Raw genomic sequence first — 16066 nt, forward strand, 5'->3', positions numbered from 1 at the left:
CTGAGTTCCCCCAATATTAAGGATGGGGATTCTGAGTTGTTTAATTGTTTGCTACCATTTGTGACTAGATGTGGCAGGACTGCAGAGTTTAGATCTGATCCACTCCATCGACCTGTTTTGTAGCTTCACTGATGACACATTTTTGGATATTGGATTAGTGGTGCTGGAAGAGCACAGCAGTTCAGGCAGCATCCAACGAGCAGCGAAATCGACGTTTTGGGCAAAAGCCCTTCATCAGGGCTTTTGCCCGAAATGTCGATTTCGCTGCTCGTTGGATGCTGCCTGAACTGCTGTGCTCTTCCAGCACCACTAATCCAGTATTTGGTTTCCAGCACCTGCAGTTATTGTTTTTACATTTTTGGATATGCTTGGTGCTGCTCCTGGCATACCCTTCTGTATTCTGCATTGAAATGAATTGGTAATAAATTAAGCTACATATTTAATGTGGTAATAATTTGTTCCCAGTATCCCTGGTTATTGATCCCTCTTCATTAGACACCTCAACCGTCACTGCCCCAAGGGAAACTACACCAGCTTATTCCAATCTTTCCTCATAACTAATACCATCACTATGTTTCACCCTATCACTTTCTCTGTTCTCTTTGAATTTTTCTACAAACTTGTTAAAAAGGTTCTCCTGAATAAAATTGAAGACTTTTGCCTTGCACACTAAAACTGTCCCAGATTAATACCTGGTAAGTTAAAATCCCCTGCTATTGCTGCTTTATTATTTTTAAAGTTTATTTTTACTTTTAAGATTAGATTAGATTCCCTACAGTGCAGAAACAGGCCCTTCGGCCTAACCAGTCCACATGAATCCTCCGAACAGTAACCCACCCCGATCTATTTCCCTCTGACTAATGCATAAAACACTATGGGCAATTTAGTATGGACAATTCACCTGACCCACACATCTTTGGACTGTGGGAGGAAACCGGAGCACCCACAGGAAACCAACGCAGCCATGGGGAGAACATGCAAACTCCACACAGACAGTCACCCGAGGCTGGAATCGAACCTGGGACCCAGGTGCTGTGAGGCAGCAATGCTAACCACTGAGCCACAGTGCCACCCATAACTCCTTTGAAATTTGATTACTTATTTGATCCTCTGTAAGGAGGATGCAGAGGGATAGCACCCTGACTGTTCTGGGGCCAATAACTGACACACCAACAATGGGTCTGCTCCTTTTGTGCATTTGACTTCTACGCATTTGATGATCCTTCCAAGGTATTGTCCCTCCTCGCTGCTATAATTGATCAATATTGGGATTTTTGCCCAACTCTCCTATCCCCATCTTGTGTTCATCTGAATAGCCTATAACCACAAATGTTGAGCTGCTAGTCCTGCCCACAGTGTGGAAATAGGCCATTTGGCCAATAGGCCATCCATCTAGATCCATCTATCTATCCCATTTTCCCCTATAACCCTGCATTTCCCATCATTAACCTACCTAACCGACACATCCCTAAACACTATGAGCAATTTAGCATCACCAATTAGCGTGCACATCTTTGGACTGTGGGAGGAAACCGCCCAGTGGAAACCTATGTAGACACTGGGGAGAACTGAACCTGGGCCCCTGGTGCTGTGAGGCAGTTATGCAAACCACTGAGCCACCATGCCAGTTCTCAGCTAAGCCTTGGTCATTATATAAAAACTTGGTTAGACTGCGCTGTTGTGTAGTTGTGGTCTCCTTACCTCAAGAAGGCTATTACTACAATAGGGGGAGAGCCACAAAGGTTCACCAGGCTTGTTCATAAATGGCATTTCTGTCTCATGAAGAGAGATTGGGCAATATGGGTCTATTCTCTAGAGTTTTGAAAAATGAGAGGTGATCTCATTGAAGCCTACAAAATACCAACAGGGATGGGGGTAGGGTAGATTCAGATAGACGTTTTAGAATAAGCGGCACCACTTAAAAATAAAGTGGATGCCACTTAGGCTCAGGATGAGAAAGTTATTTTCATAGAATCCCTACAGTGGAAGCAGGCCATTCAGCCCATCAAGTCTGCACCAACCCTCTGAATAGTATCCCACCCAGACCAACTCCTCTATCCCTGTAAACCTGCACTTCCCATGGCTAACCCACCGAGCCTGCACATCCCTGGACATGAGAGGCAACTTAGCATGACCAATCCACCTAACCTGCACATCTTTGGACTGTGGGAGGAAACCAGAGCACCCGGAGGAAATTCATGCAGACATGGGGAGAATGTGCAAACTGCACACAGACGTCAAACCTAGGACCCTGACTCTATGAGGCAGCAGTACTAACCACTGAGCAACTATGCCACCCATCAGGGAGCAGGGAATTTTGAACCTTTAAAATTCCCTACCTTGGAGGTCTATGGAAGCTCACTCTTTGAGTATATAGAAGGCAGAGATTGATAGATTTCTGATGACCAGGAGCGAACAGGCTTACTGGGGTGGGGTGAGTAAAAAGCATTGAAGTGTTTGCCACATGCTCTCTTTCACCGTATATTACCCCAAACCCATCCTATTAACTATGGTACTGGCCCCTATGGAACCACTCTCTCTTGATTCTTAGCCATACTCTACCATTCACTGTACCCAGATCAACTCGTTTTTGGTGAGATATACTGGGATGGACTGGTACCCATGGCGCCGGTGCCATCTTTAAAAAGCTACTATGCATTATAAGCCATACATAATACAGTCAAAAGAGAATCTCTCATTGGGAGAAGCTATACCAATAGTGGTAGATGTTGAAAATTGAAAACACCATGAAGGGATGATGGAAACAGAATGCCAACTTTGCTGGAAAATTTCATTAAGTTTCTCATGGGGACAATTGTGTGTTTTTGATGCAAGACAACTAGCTGCTAAGTGATATGCAATAAACCCTCATTGTTTAACTAAGACAGCCCAACCTCTGCCTCAGGACTTATCTAGGCATCTTTCTCCATATGGTCTCATTAGCTTGACTCATATCAATAAGATGAATTGGTGGTGATGAATCCCAGATGGTTCTAGCAGTTTGTTGGCAATGCTGGCAAACAACAATATAAGATAATAACAGCAATTGGCAACTGAAGCTTTCATTCTGTCATACATTAGAATAGATTTAAGAATAGCTTCTATCAGGAAACTGAATAAATGGAAGGTAAAGCCACCATAGTCTTTCCAGACCACAAGGTTGTTCTTTTTTTAGAGAGAGAGAGACAACTGGTGATTGTTTTATTTTGAGGGGTACCATATCTTAGATGAGGGGAGAAGTTGAGAAGGACAGCCCTTCCTAGTATCCTCAGCTGGTGTGGGAATTGAATCCATGCTATTAGCATCTCTGTATTGCAAATCAGCTATCCAGGTAACTGAGCTAACTAATACTACCATGACTAAATGCTTGAAGGGTAGAGTAAAGCAAAGAACTGCAGATGCTGGTGATCTGGTACAAAGAGCAGAAATTGCTGGAGGAATTCAGCAGGTCTGGCAGCGACTGTGGAGAGAGAGAGCAGTGTTAATGTTTTGAGTCCATTTCTTCAGAAAGGGATACGTTTGCACAGTTTTGTGGAAAGAACAGGGGAGTGGGGCTAATTGTGTAGTTCTTTCAAAGGACCAGCAGAAATGTGATGATTCCACAATTATCTTCACAGGATAAACTGAGAATACAATGATACTTTCCTCCCACTTAAAATAATGACAATCCCAAATATCGTAAAACCATTTAAGTATTGAGGTGTTGATGGTCTGGAAACACAGATCTTCCTAGATCTGTTCCAATTTATGAGCACCATTATGGAGCAGAAGCATGTAGTTATAACACTTTTAATTTAAAATGACAAATTTTCTATTGTAAATTACATTGACTAACAATGATACATTGTTTATATTAAGGCTGGAATGAATCATATTATGTGTCCCCATATATATGTAAGCTTTATGTATTGCCTTTTTATATATACAATTGTTTTTATCAATTTACTGCAGTAGAAAGGAGTGCACATTTGGAACCAGTGTAGGAAACTTTGCAAACAAATATTTCTTGCCAATTGGCAATAGTCCAATATCGAGAGGTGGTTTTGGCTAATAGTTCTCAAAATGAATACCCTTCGATGTTGTAATTTTCATGACTGCTCCATTCAAGTTGTCATCTTCAAGCAGTTGTACAAAACCGTTGGCTACATCCGATGGTCTGTAATAAAGAACATGAAGTTTAATAACGTGAAGAACAACTTTTTAAGAAAAGTATTCTGTGAGAGGAGCATTATTGTAACAAAACCTTCTGCAAGACAAGTTGCCATGATATGAATCAGTAAGGGGAATAATATTTACTGTAGGTTAACAAGGTGGATTGAATTATTCGGTGGCATCGCTGACTAAGGGCAACATTTGTTGTTTGTCCTTAATTGTTCTTGAACTGAGTTACTTGCCTGCTGTTTCCAAGTGATGTTAAGGGTCAATCTCATGGCTGTGAGACTGGAGTCACATATGTGTCAGTCTGGGTAAGAACCTCAGATTTCCTTCCCTAAGGGACAGCACTGAACCACAAAGGTTTTTATGATAGTGGCTGACATTTTCATGGTCACCATTGCTAAGACTAGCTTTTAATCTCAGATTTTATTACTTTACTGTAAATTTCACCAGCCGTCACCGTTGAGATTTGAATCTGTGCTTGCAGAATATTAGCTTGAGCCTGTGAATTTTGTTTTATTCAATGAAGAGATGCAAGCTTTGCCACTGAGGACAGCACTTATTGCCCTTCCGAAGGTGGTATTGAGTTGTCTTCTCGAACCATTGCCATCCGTCTACTGCAGCTATGCCCACACGACATTTTCTTTACTCATTCACGAGGAGCAGCCATTGCTATGGGCAAGCATTTATTGCTCAGCCATAATTTCCATCCGAGATGGTGCTGGTGAACTTTTTTCTGCAGCTGCCGCAGTTTTTGGGGTGTAGGGACATTCACAGTGCTGCTAGGAATGGGGCTTCAGCAATGTGACCCAGTGACAATGGAGGAATAGCAATAGAGCTACAAGTCAGAATGACATGTGACCTGTTCTGGAATTTGATGCTCCCATACATCTGCTTCCCCTGTTTTTGTATGGAGCAGAGATTGCAGTGTACTATTGGATAGCCTTGGTGACTTACTGAAATGCATCTTGTCGATAGTACATGCTGTTGCCGAAGTGTATCATTGGTGAAAAGATTGAATGGTGAAGGTAGTGAATAGACTACCAGTCAAGCAAGCTGCTTTGTCATGGATGGTGTTGAGTTTCTAGCGTGTTGTTGGAGTTGCACTGTTCAAGGTTACTCGAAGTAATGATGACTAGTCTGGTAGCGTTACCATGACACCACCCCTCCTATTTTTCTCAGTGCAGTTTTCATCATTATGATTTTGAATTTCTAGGAGATTAGATCTAATGCAAACAAAATTGTTTCATTTTAATTTTGTTAACATTTGAGTATCGTAGAACAAAGTCCCCAGAGTAGGTCAGGCTGAACTGGTGACTTGACCTCACTGTTGTCAGAGGCCATGCTAATCCTTCAGTCTCAATTGGGCGGAGATAAAATAACAGACTCATGATCAGAGGTCAGTCTTGTTCACATGGGCTCAAATCCAAAGTTTTGTAACCAAAATCTTGGAATATGAGAATTATACCAAACGATAAAAGATTGGGACAAAACAAAGCAAGAACAGAGAATATGGGAGGAAAGAGTAATCAAGTAGATAATAATGTTTTGAAAATAATGTACAGATACTTTCTTTTTTACGCTTGTGTTTATTTTGTTAGCCATTGCAAGGATTTATTTCTTTTCAGCCCAAGTCTAATAACACTTTTCAACTACAATGTAGCTTGCTGGTTTAAATTAAAGAAGCAAATTACAAGGTTTCCTGAATGAATGAAAAGGGGATTTTATTACTTACTAACCCAGTGAAAAATAATAATACACAACAATAAAGGCATATGAACGCAAAGCATAGATATCCAATTTAAAATGGGAGAGCATCTAGTACAAAAAGGAAGATCAAGAATATGTTGTTTAAAAGGTCCTTAGTCTCCTTGAGGTGTTTGATTTAACCTGAGACTAAGGCTGTCTCATTGACGTTCTGTATCCTCATCAGCAGCAAAGTTTGTAGTCTGCTTTGAGATCTTGATGAATGATATTTCTCCAACTTACTTTATCGCGAGGTACTTTAAAAAAATTCATTTTTGGGATGAGAGTGTCGCTGGCTAGGCAGCATTTATTAGGAGACAGTGAGGTCTGCAGATGCTAGGGATCAGATTGAGAGTGTGTTGCTGGAAAAGCACAGGTCAGGCAGCACCCAAGGAGCAGGAAAATCAACGTTTCGGGCCTGAGCCCTTCCTAATTGTTTTCACGTCGAATTTCCTGCTCCTCGGATGCTGCCTGACCTGCTGTGCTTTTCCAGCAACACACTCTCAACATATGCAGCATTTATTTCCCACCCCTAACTACCCAGAGACAAGAGACAAATACATTGCTGTGGGTCTGGAGTCACATGTAGGCTGGACCAGGTAAGGATGGCAGATTCCTTCCCAAAAGGGCAGGAGTGAACCAGATGAGTTTTTCAGACAACTGACAATGGATTCATGGTCATCATTAGATTCTTAATTCCAGATACTTTATTGAATTCAAATTGCACCACTTGCCATGGCTAGATTCAAACCAGATCCACAGAATGCTATCTGCATCTCTGGATTAACAGTCCAGTGATAATACCACCGCCATCACCACCCCTTACAAGAGACTGAAAATAATTAGGGAGATTTAGAAAGTCTTCCAATTCTGTTGTTACAATCCACATTTTCTCTTCTCTGCTTGGCCCAAAAATGATGTTAACTTGGCTCAGCCTGATACTTGTTTACTGATGGCTTAACCTGGTCAGATGATCACTACGACTACCTTAAAAGGTGTTTCAGTGTTGGCCCATGAAAGAATCAAGGCACTGTAATTCAGATGATGGAAATTGAAAAAAGGTGGCCTATTTTACCATTACCGTAGCAATGTACACAAAACATTGCACAACCTTGTGCTCAAGAAAATCTTAAAGTGACTGGTCAATATAGATGTGCTGAATGAAGTGCTGAGCTGGTGAAAGATTTGGTCTTGACCTCAGTTTACTTGTTACTGAGCCCCCACTCAAGCCAGATCAATAGGAGCATGTAGGCTAATGTTTGGAACCCTCACTCTTGCTGGTGGCTAGGTGCATTGAATTAGGATTGGTGATGGTGGTGTAGCCAAAACCTGCCACCTTTCAGCCTCTGCCAGACTTAAATTCTGGGTGAGAAGGTCGACGATCAACCTTCCCACTCCATGGTCAATTGAAGACCATTTAAGGGTTTCATCTTGCTCCTGGTGGGTTTAATGCAACTTTTGGTGAGCCCATCACAACTATAAACTTTCACTGTAGCAAATTACCAACCATCCTTCAACAACACATTCCAAAGTGATGACCTCTCCTCAGAAGGACAGGCAGAGCAGATGTACTCTCACTTGAACTATATCACAGTTCCTTCACTTTCACTGCATTAACATTCTAGAACTCTCTTCTGAATAGCATTGTGGGCATACCTGCACCACATGGACTACTGATAGGATCATGGAGTTGTGCAACATGATAACAGACCCTTTGGTCCAACTCATCCATGCTGACCAGATATCCTAAATTAATCTAGTCCCATTTGCCAGTTTATGGCCCTTCCTATTCATATACTTATCCAGATACCCTTTACATATTCTAATTGTACCATTCTCTGGCAGCTCATTCCCTATATGCACCACCCTTTACATGAAAAAGCTGCCCCTTAGGTCTCCTTTAAATCTTTCCCCTCTCACCTTAAACCTATGCCCACTAGTTCTAGACTCCACCAACCTAGGGAAAAGACCTGGTCTATTTGCTCTATCAATGCACCTCATGATTTTGTAAACCTCTATAAGGTCACCCCTTAGCCTCTGACACTCCAGGGAAAACAGCCCCAGCCTATTCAGCTTCTCCCTCTAGCTCAAACTCTCCAACCCTGGCAACGTTCTTGTAAATCTTTTGTGAACCCTTTCAAATTTCACAACATCCTTCATGTTGCAGGGAGAGCATAACTGCCCACAGATATCCAAAACTGGCCTAACCAATGTCCTGCACAGCTGCAACATGACCTCCCAACTCTTATATTTAATGCATTGACCAATAAAGGCAAGCATACCAAATGCCTTTTTTTGTTCAACAAGACAGCTCACTCAAGGACAATTAGCAATAGATGACAAATGCTAGCTGTGTTCACCATATCTAAATTCCTGATGAGCAATTAGAAAAAGGAGCTGCTTGACAAGTAACCTGGATCTCCTTCGATGCTCCTATTCTCAGGAGGTATGAGAGGCTAGAGAAAATGCCTGTGTTTAACCTCACTGCTTCATGATTTCAGTGGTAAAGGAACACAGGAGTATAGGAACTGGAGTAGGTCACTCAGACTATCGAGCCTGTCCTGCCATTCAATACACTCATGGCTGATCATCCAATTCAATTTGGCCTACACTCTCACTATATCTTTACACCATTAGTAATCAGAAATCTATCAATCTCTACTTTAAACATACTTAAGACTAACTTCTATAGTGCTCTGTGTTAGAGAATTGCAAAGGTTCACAATGCTTTGAGTAATAAAAAGCTTCTAATTTCAGACCTAAATTATTTCCCCTTTATTTTTAACTTGTGTTATCAATTCCAGAATCTCAACCAGAGAAATGTCTTACCTGTAATTACCTTGTCTATCCCTTTTCCATATTTTGGAGGTTTCAGTGAACATAGAAACACAGCAATAAAGAAGGAAGAGACAGGAGTAGGGCCTTTCAGCCCTTTGGCTGATCATCCAACTCAATAGCCTGTTCCCGCTTAACTCCATATCTTTTGACCTCTTTCGACATAAGTATTGTATTCAACTTCTGAAAGTCATAATATTTTGGCCTAGACTGTTTTCTGTGCTTCCACAGACTCACCACTCACTGGGTGAAGAAATTTCTCCTCACCTCAGTCACAGAGTCATAGAGCTGTACAGCACAGAAACAGACCCTTGGGTCCAACTTGTCCATGCCGGTCAGATATCCCAACATAATCTAGTCCTATTTGCCAGCACTTGGCCCATATCTCTCTAAACCATTCCTATTCGTATACCCATCCAGAGGTGTTTCAAATGCTGTAATTATACCAGCCTGCACCACATCCTCTGGCAGCTCATTCCATACACGCATCACATTCTGCATGAAAAAGTTGCCATTAGGTTCTTTTTATATCTTTTCCATCTCACTCAAAACCTATGCTCTCTAGTTCTGGACTTTCCCTCCCCAGAGAAAAGACCTTGTATATTTATCTTATCCATGCCCCTCATGATTTTATAAACCTCTATAAGGTCACCCCTCAGCCTCCAATGCTCCAGGGAAAACAGCCCCAGCCTATTCAGCCTCTCCCTCTCGCTCAAACTCTCCAACCTAGCAACATCCTTGTAAATCTTTTCTGAACCCTTTCAAGTTTCACAACATCTTTCTGATAGGAAGGAGACCGGAATTGCACACAATATTCCAACAGTGGCCTCACCAATGTCCTGTACAGCCACAACATGACCTCCCAACTCCTATACTAAAGGGTTTACCTCATACTTTGAAACTGTGACCCTGTTTCTTGACTCCCCTTGTCATCGGGAACCCCCCCCCAACATTTACCCTAACCTAGACCTGTTAGCAGTTTATAGGTCTCTGTGAGATCCCACATCATTCTCTGTTCTTCACTGAGTGTGGTCCTAACTGATGTAGTGCCCCTTCATACATCAGTCCTGCCATCAGTCTGATAAATCTTTGCTGTACTCTCCTCACCTCTAATTCTGCAAAACCTTAGAGAATACAGGCCCAGTTTCCCAAAACCTTTTCATAGGACAGTCCCCCCAACCTAGGTACAAGTCTGGAAAACCTATATTGCCCTGCCTCAATAACAATAATATCCTCCTAAGGTAAGGACACCAAAACTGCATGCACTACTCCATTTGCAGTCTAACAAATGTTCTATACAATGGAAGCAATATTTCATGACTGTGGCAAACAAATCCTCTTCTGATGCATCTTTGTGTTAACCTTCAGTAAATAATCAACAAAGACAGCTTGGCCATTTTCTAACCTCTTACCATCTAAGAAATGCTCTGCATGTCTGTTCTTCAGACAAAAGTGAATGACCTCATATTTGCCACATTAAATTCCATCTGCCATTTTTGTGTCAGTCACTAAGCCTGTAGAAATACTATTGAGCTACCTTCACCTTTCTCTCACCATCCGTTCCCACTTAGCTCTGTGTTACCCGTAAACTTGGAAATATTATGTGCGGTCTCCACATTCAAATTAATGGGGCGAAAGGCAGACAGGACTCCAAGGCCTGATGGCAAGTATTCAAAGGTTTTAAAGGAAGAGGCATTTGAAATAGTTGAAGCATTGGTTGAAATATTCCAGAACAAATTGGATTTTGGGAGGGTTCCAGCAGATTGGAAGACCGCTAATTTGATGAGCGAGTTCAAGAATAGATGGAGCCAAAAATCAGGAAACTATAGACCAGTTAGCTTAACATCAGCCATTGGGATAATGCTGGTGTTCATTATTGAGAAAGAAATAGACAATTAAGAAAGTCTAGCACAGTCAAATGGTCTCAAAATGATTGTTTGAAAGGGAAATTAGCCAGGGCTTTTAATATAATAAGCAGAGTTTATAAAGGAAAACCAATGGATATAGTGTATTTGGATTTCCACAAGGAATTCAATAAGGTGCCAGGTTAGAGGTTATTATTGGGGTAAATGTTTTAGCATGGATTGGAGTTAATGCATTAGCATGGATTGGGGTAACTGTATTAGCATGGATTGGGGTTAATGCTTTAGCATGGAGTGGGGTTAATGCATTAGCATGGATTGGGGTTAATGTATTATCATGGACTGGGGTTAATGTATTAGTATGGATTGGGGTGAATGCATTAGCATGGATTGGGGTGAATGCATTAGCATGGATTGGGGTGAATGCATTAGCATGGATTGGGGTAAATGTATTAGCATGGATTGAGGTAAATGTATTAGCATGGATTGGGGTTAATGCATTAGCATGGATTGGGGTTAATGCATTAACATGGATTGGGGTGAATGCATTAGCATGGATTGGGGTAAATGCATTAACATGGATTGGGGTAACTGTATTAGCATGGATTGGGGTAAATGCATTAACATGGATTGGGGTAACTGTATTAGCATGGATTGGGGTTAATGCATTGGCATGGACTGGGGTGAATGCATTAGCATGGATTGGGGTAAATGCATTAACATGGATTGGGGTTAATGCATTAACATGGATTGGGGTTAATGTATTAGCATGGATTGGGGTTAATGCATTATCATGGATTGGGGTAAATGTATTAGCATGGATTGGGGTTAATGTATTAGCATGGATTGAGGTTAATGTATTAGCATGGATTGGGGTTAATGTATTATCATGGACTGGGGTTAATGTATTAGCATGGATTGGGGTTAATGTATTAGCATGGATTGGGGTGAATGCATTAGCATGGATTGAGGTTAATGTATTAGCATGGATTGGGGTTAATGTATTATCATGGACTGGGGTTAATGTATTAGCATGGATTGGGGTGAATGTATTAGCATGGATTGGGGTTAATGTATTAGCATGGATTGAGGTTAATGTATTAGCATGGATTGGGGTTAATGCATTAGCATGGATTAGGGTAACTGTATTAGCATGGATTGGGGTTAATGTATTAGCATGGATTGAGGTTAATGTATTAGCATGGATTGGGGTTAATGTATTATCATGGACTGGGGTTAATGTATTAGCATGGATTGGGGTTAATGTATTAGCATGGATTGGGGTGAATGCATTAGCATGGATTGAGGTTAATGTATTAGCATGGATTGGGGTTAATGTATTATCATGGACTGGGGTTAATGTATTAGCATGGATTGGGGTGAATGTATTATCATGGACTGGGGTTAATGTATTAGTATGGATTGGGGTTAATGTATTAGCATGGATTGGGGTGAATGCATTAGCATGGATTGAGGTTAATGTATTAGCATGGATTGGGGTTAATGCATTAGCATGGATTAGGGTAACTGTATTAGCATGGATTGGGGTTAATGTATTAGCATGGATTGAGGTTAATGTATTAGCATGGATTGGGGTTAATGTATTATCATGGACTGGGGTTAATGTATTAGCATGGATTGGGGTAAATGTATTAGCATGGATTGGGGTTAATGTATTAGCATGGATTGAGGTGAATGCATTAGCATGGATTGAGGTTAATGTATTAGCATGGATTGGGGTTAATGTATTATCATGGACTGGGGTTAATGTATTAGCATGGATTGGGGTTAATGTATTAGCATTGATTGGGGTTAATGTATTAGCATGGATTGGGGTGAATGCATTAGCATGGATTGAGGTTAATGTATTAGCATGGACTGGGGTTAATGTATTAGCATGGATTGGGGTTAATGTATTAGCATGGATTGAGGTGAATGCATTAGCATGGATTGAGGTTAATGTATTAGCATGGATTGGGGTTAATGTATTATCATGGACTGGGGTTAATGTATTAGCATGGATTGGGGTTAATGTATTAGCATTGATTGGGGTTAATGTATTAGCATGGATTGGGGTGAATGCATTAGCATGGATTGAGGTTAATGTATTAGCATTGATTGATGTTAATGTATTAGCATGGATTGAGGTTAATGTATTAGCATGGATTGGGGTTAATGTATTAGCATGGATTGGGGTGAATGCATTAGCATGGATTGAGGTTAATGTATTAGCATGGATTGGGGTTAATGCATTAGCATGGACTGGGGTTAATGTATTAGCATGGATTGGGGTTAATGTATTATCATGGACTGGGGTTAATGTATTAGCATGGATTGAGGTTAATGTATTAGCATGGATTGAGGTTAATGTATTAGCATGGATTGAGGTGAATGCATTAGCATGGATTGAGGTTAATGTATTAGCATGGATTGGGGTTAATGTATTATCATGGACTGGGGTTAATGTATTAGCATGGATTGGGGTTAATATATTAGCATTGATTGGGGTTAATGTATTAGCATGGATTGAGGTTAATGTATTAGCATGGATTGGGGTTAATGCATTAGCATGGACTGGGGTTAATGTATTAGCATGAATTGGGGTTAATGCATTAGCATGGATTGGGGTTAATGTATTAGCATGGATTGGGGTGAATGCATTAGCATGGATTGGGGTAAATGTATTAGCATGGATTGGGGTAACTGTATTAGCATGGATTGAGGTTAATGTATTAGCATGGATTGGGGTTAATGTATTAGCATGGACTGGGGTGAATGCATTAGCATGGATTGGGGTAAATGTATTAGCATGGATTGGGGTTAATGTATTAGCATGGATTGGGGTTAATGCATTAGCATGGATTGGGGTTAATGTATTAGCATGGATTGGGGTTAATGCATTAGCATGGATTAGGGTTAATGCATTAGCATGGATTGGGGTTAATGTATTAGCATAGATTGGGGTAAATGTATTAGCATGGATTGGGATTAATGTATTAGCATGGATTAGGGTAACTGTATTAGCATGGATTGGGGTTAATGTATTAGCATGGATTAGGGTAACTGTATTAGCATGGATTGGGGTTAATGTATTAGCATGGATTGAGGATTAGTTAACACTCAGATGACAGGAATTAATGGATCTTCTTCAGGTTAGAAAGAATTAGCCAGTAGCGTACCACAAAGATTATTTAACATCTGTATTAATAACTTGGGCGGGGTGGGGAGCTGGAGCAGTGTGCAATGTATCCAAACTTGCTGATAATACAAAAATAACTGGGAGGGCAAGTTGGCATGACGACATAAGGAATCTGCATGAGTTGAGTAAGTAGAAAAAAATCTTGACAGATGGAGTTTAATGGAGCAAAGTGCATGTTAGTCAGAAGAGTCAATAGCAGACTATCATCTGTGCCAGTACATTACCTCCTATCCCAGGTGATTTATGTATACGGGAGACTTTATCAATAGTCTTCTAAAAACTAACTCCCCTTTTGTCAATTCTGATAGTGACATCCTAAAGAAAACCTCTATAGGTTAATCAAACACAATTTTCATTCACAAATCCATGCTGATGATGCCCAATCAAATCATCATTGTCTTAAGTATCTGTTTGTCACATTCTTTGTATTAGATTTTAACATTTTCTCTACTATTGACAGGCCTGCAATTTCCTGTTTTGTTTTCTCTCTCTCTCTCTCTCCTCTTACACAGTTGAGTGTCATTTGCTACGTTATAATCTGCAGGAACTATTCCAGAACTTACAGAATTTGGAAGATGATTGCCAATGCATTTATTATATCCACAGTTATCTCTTTCAAAACTCTGGGATATAGCCTACCAGGTCCTGGGACCTACCAACCTTCAATCTCATTAATTTCTCCAACATATCATTCCTTCTGATACCATTTCCCTTCAACTCCTTAATTCTCCCTAGTTCATTGGACCTCTAATTCTGGGACATTTCTTGTATTTCCTCAATACAAGACAGAAAGTAATCATTTAGCTTTTCTGCTATTTCTCTATTCCCTGTGGTAAATTTCCCTGACACTGCCCAGAGCATCTGATGGACTACGCTCAGAGTCAGATGCAATTATGTTGTAACGCGATGCAATATAGCATGGAAATAGGAATACATAATAATGACTTACTCCAACACTCCAAAGGCCTGCATTAAATTCTTGACATTGTCCTTGAACTGATAAAAGATTCCTAGATTTTCTTCATGGTTTACAGTCTCAAGAATTTCAGTGTTGACAAAACTTGGGCACAGTGCATTTATTCGTACCCCATAATTTCCAAGGCTAGAAGCTTCCTGGAAGAATAAGAGATTCTTATTAGCTCCTTGTACACAGCACTTAGAATCCATATAGTGTGGAAACAGGCCATTTGGCCCAACAAGTCCACACTGACCGTCCGAAGAGTAACCCTCCCAAACCCAGTCCCCAACCCTATGATTCTATATTTAGCCCTGACTAATTCTCCCCGTTGGTTCTTACTGCTCCTCTCCCAGTCCTTTAGTGTCTCAGTTTAAACTTTCAGTCAATGTTTGACTGAGAGGAACAGAGACATAGCTGCTCAATGGGGGCCTGTTACAATTTCCTTAACACCATTGGGCTAAAAATGAGGAGTGGGAGAAGTCTTAGTCAGGGTTCTCCTGTTAAATTAAAATACAGCAGATGCTACAAATCTGAAGTGAAAACCAGAAGCACAGGAAATACCCATTAGCAGATCGGGTAGAACCTGCACAAAGACAGAGAGAAATGGTAAAGTGAAGGTAAGGTTGTCACAGTCCCAGAGGAACAAAGGGGCTGCTCTCTCATAGAGTGAGTCAATATGTCTCAGGTAAAACTGGGTTAATGTTTCACATCACATGTGATACTTCTTCAGAAGTGGGCGGCACGGTGGCACAGTGGTTAGCACTGCTGCCTCACAGCGCCAGAGACCCGGGTTCAATTCCCACCTCAGGCGACTGACTGTGTGGAGTCTGCACGTTCTCCCTGTGTCTGCGTGGGTTTCCTCCCACAGTCCAAAGATGTGCAGGTCAGGTGAATTGGCCATGCTAAATTGCCCGTAGTGTTAGGTAAGGGGTAAATGTAGGGGTATGGGTGGGTTGCGCTTCGGCGGGGCGGTGTGGACTTGTTGGGCCGAAGGGCCTGTTTCCACACTGTAAGTAATCTAATCTAAAACTACAAATGAACCACTAATGAATCAAACCTCTTTACACAGAGTTGTTAGAAGGTAGAAGGTGCAACTTCTCACAACAGGAGAAGTGAATGAGGTAGATACATTGAGGGAAAGATGAGAAACATATCATGGAGAATTGAACAGAACAAAATGCTGGTAGTGTCAGGTGAAGTAGACTTGGAGGAAGCTCTTGTGAAGCAGAAACATTGGTGCTGGACCAAATAATTGGTTTCAACAGTAACTGTATTAATGAATATGAGCCTTGCAGTATCAGTTGATCAACT

General features: G+C 41.0%; 1 protein-coding gene across 1 annotated transcript in view; it reads right to left on the reverse strand.

Annotated features, from left to right (window-relative positions):
• Positions 1-3864: 3864 nt before the first annotated feature.
• Positions 3865-16066, reverse strand: part of LOC140492916 (15-hydroxyprostaglandin dehydrogenase [NAD(+)]-like) — an 84911-nt gene continuing 72709 nt past the window's right edge. Inside the window, exons 6-7 of the mRNA XM_072591728.1 lie at positions 14747-14910; positions 3865-4156 (exon numbers count right to left, since the gene is read on the reverse strand). Coding sequence (XP_072447829.1) covers positions 4048-4156; positions 14747-14910 — 273 coding nt within the window. The 3' untranslated portion in view covers positions 3865-4047. The remainder of the gene's footprint in view (positions 4157-14746; positions 14911-16066) is intronic.

This window comes from Chiloscyllium punctatum, chromosome 2, assembly GCF_047496795.1.
Source record: "Chiloscyllium punctatum isolate Juve2018m chromosome 2, sChiPun1.3, whole genome shotgun sequence".
NCBI lineage: Eukaryota > Metazoa > Chordata > Chondrichthyes > Orectolobiformes > Hemiscylliidae > Chiloscyllium > Chiloscyllium punctatum.